At 43.2% G+C, this 1,369-nt stretch overlaps 1 protein-coding gene across 1 annotated transcript; it reads right to left on the bottom strand.

Annotated features, from left to right (window-relative positions):
* LOC102579011 (uncharacterized) lies at positions 1 to 1,369 on the bottom strand. Its single transcript, XM_006355420.2, has one exon. The coding sequence runs from the start codon at positions 1,033 to 1,035 to the stop codon at positions 136 to 138; it is 900 nt and encodes a 299-aa protein (XP_006355482.1). The 5' UTR covers positions 1,036 to 1,369; the 3' UTR covers positions 1 to 135.

The raw sequence follows: 1,369 nt of genomic DNA, 5'->3' as shown, positions 1-1,369 counted from the left end.
TATACCCAATATTGCATAATTACAAAACCCAAAAATATTTAAATAAAAAAGATATAACTACTAGTGGAAAACCAGAAAAATGAAATAAAAATTGGAGATTTTTTAAAGCCAATACTTTTTTTAATTTTTTTTTTTTTACAATTTGTAGATAATAAGAAAACATGGTAAAACGGCACGTGAATCAAATACTAATAACTCGCCGTTATCTCCACTAACGGAGTCATATCCAACTCGGCCTTCAATCAACGAATCGAATCCGAGTTGTTTACAGACCCGACCCGCAATGACCCGACAAACCAGCATAGCTCGTCTCCCTCTCCCTCCGCCGGCATTCTCATGGGCCGCGCCGCTGCCGGAATACGTACACACCGCCGCTCCTTTCCCGGCTGAAAACGTCCACGCGCTGTTTCCAGTTTCGTACGCACCGCCGTTAGTGGGTCCCAGGCAGTAAAACCTCATCACCTCATTCCCATCCGCAACGCAACGTGCATGGTCCTCGCCACCCTTTTCCGCCGCCGATTCACCGCCGTTTCCGGCTCTAGACTTCACAACCTCTCTATACTCCTCAAACCGGGTCACAGTCCGGGGCAGATTCTGAACTTTGAAAACCATTTCAACCCGACCCGAAAAAACCTTCGGAGACCAACTCGTCTGAAAAATTATCCCGACTACATTTCGCGATGGGTGACCTTCCGGTAACTCAGTTAACGCCGGGAAGAACGAATCAGTCGTCGCCGCACGTGATAGTCTCGTGGAGGTACTCGCTCGAGATTTCTCCCTATTCAAACCGGGTTCGGAACCTCCTCTCGGACCGGGTCCGGGTCGTTTCGTTAACTGCTGCTCCGGCTGCCGCGACGGTTTTTTCTTTCTGGGTTTTCCATTTTTGGTGTTTTCCACTACATCTTTGAGGCTTTTGACTCCATTTTTGCAACTAGCTGAGTTGGGTAAGATGTGATATTGATGGTGGTGATTGTTAACGACATCGTCTAAAGCTCTTGACTTACATTGCCATGATTTCACCCAACCAGTCGCCATTAACGACGACAAAGCTCAAATCAAAAAACAAAACAAAAATTCACCTTTTCTGTTCTCAATCTCCACAGTTCAATCTTGAAACTATATTATAAATGTAAATAAAAATGCATTTTTAGTAAAAATTTATACTAATTTTTTTTCTTTCTCTTTTTGAGTTCTGAGAAGGAAAATGGAAATGGAAGGGACATGGCGCGATATAAAAATGACAGAGGAGAGAGTGATGAAGACGGTCAAGGAGGGAGAGGTGTGAAATGACGGTAATACCCTTGTGAGGGAGAGGTAATTACATAAATGGGATACATTTTTGTGTCTGTATATAATTATATTTCATAAA

Source organism: Solanum tuberosum, unplaced genomic scaffold, assembly GCF_000226075.1.
Source record: "Solanum tuberosum cultivar DM 1-3 516 R44 unplaced genomic scaffold, SolTub_3.0 scf00201, whole genome shotgun sequence".
In the NCBI taxonomy this organism is placed as follows: domain Eukaryota; kingdom Viridiplantae; phylum Streptophyta; class Magnoliopsida; order Solanales; family Solanaceae; genus Solanum; species Solanum tuberosum.
Note: the sequence above shows the minus strand (reverse complement) of the source record. Positions and strands in the feature narration are given on the sequence as shown.

Bases quoted from the DNA above. Each gene is read 5' to 3' on its own strand.
- LOC102579011 (XM_006355420.2), bottom strand. From the start codon at position 1,035: ATGGCGACTGGTTGGGTGAAATCATGGCAATGTAAGTCAAGAGCTTTA.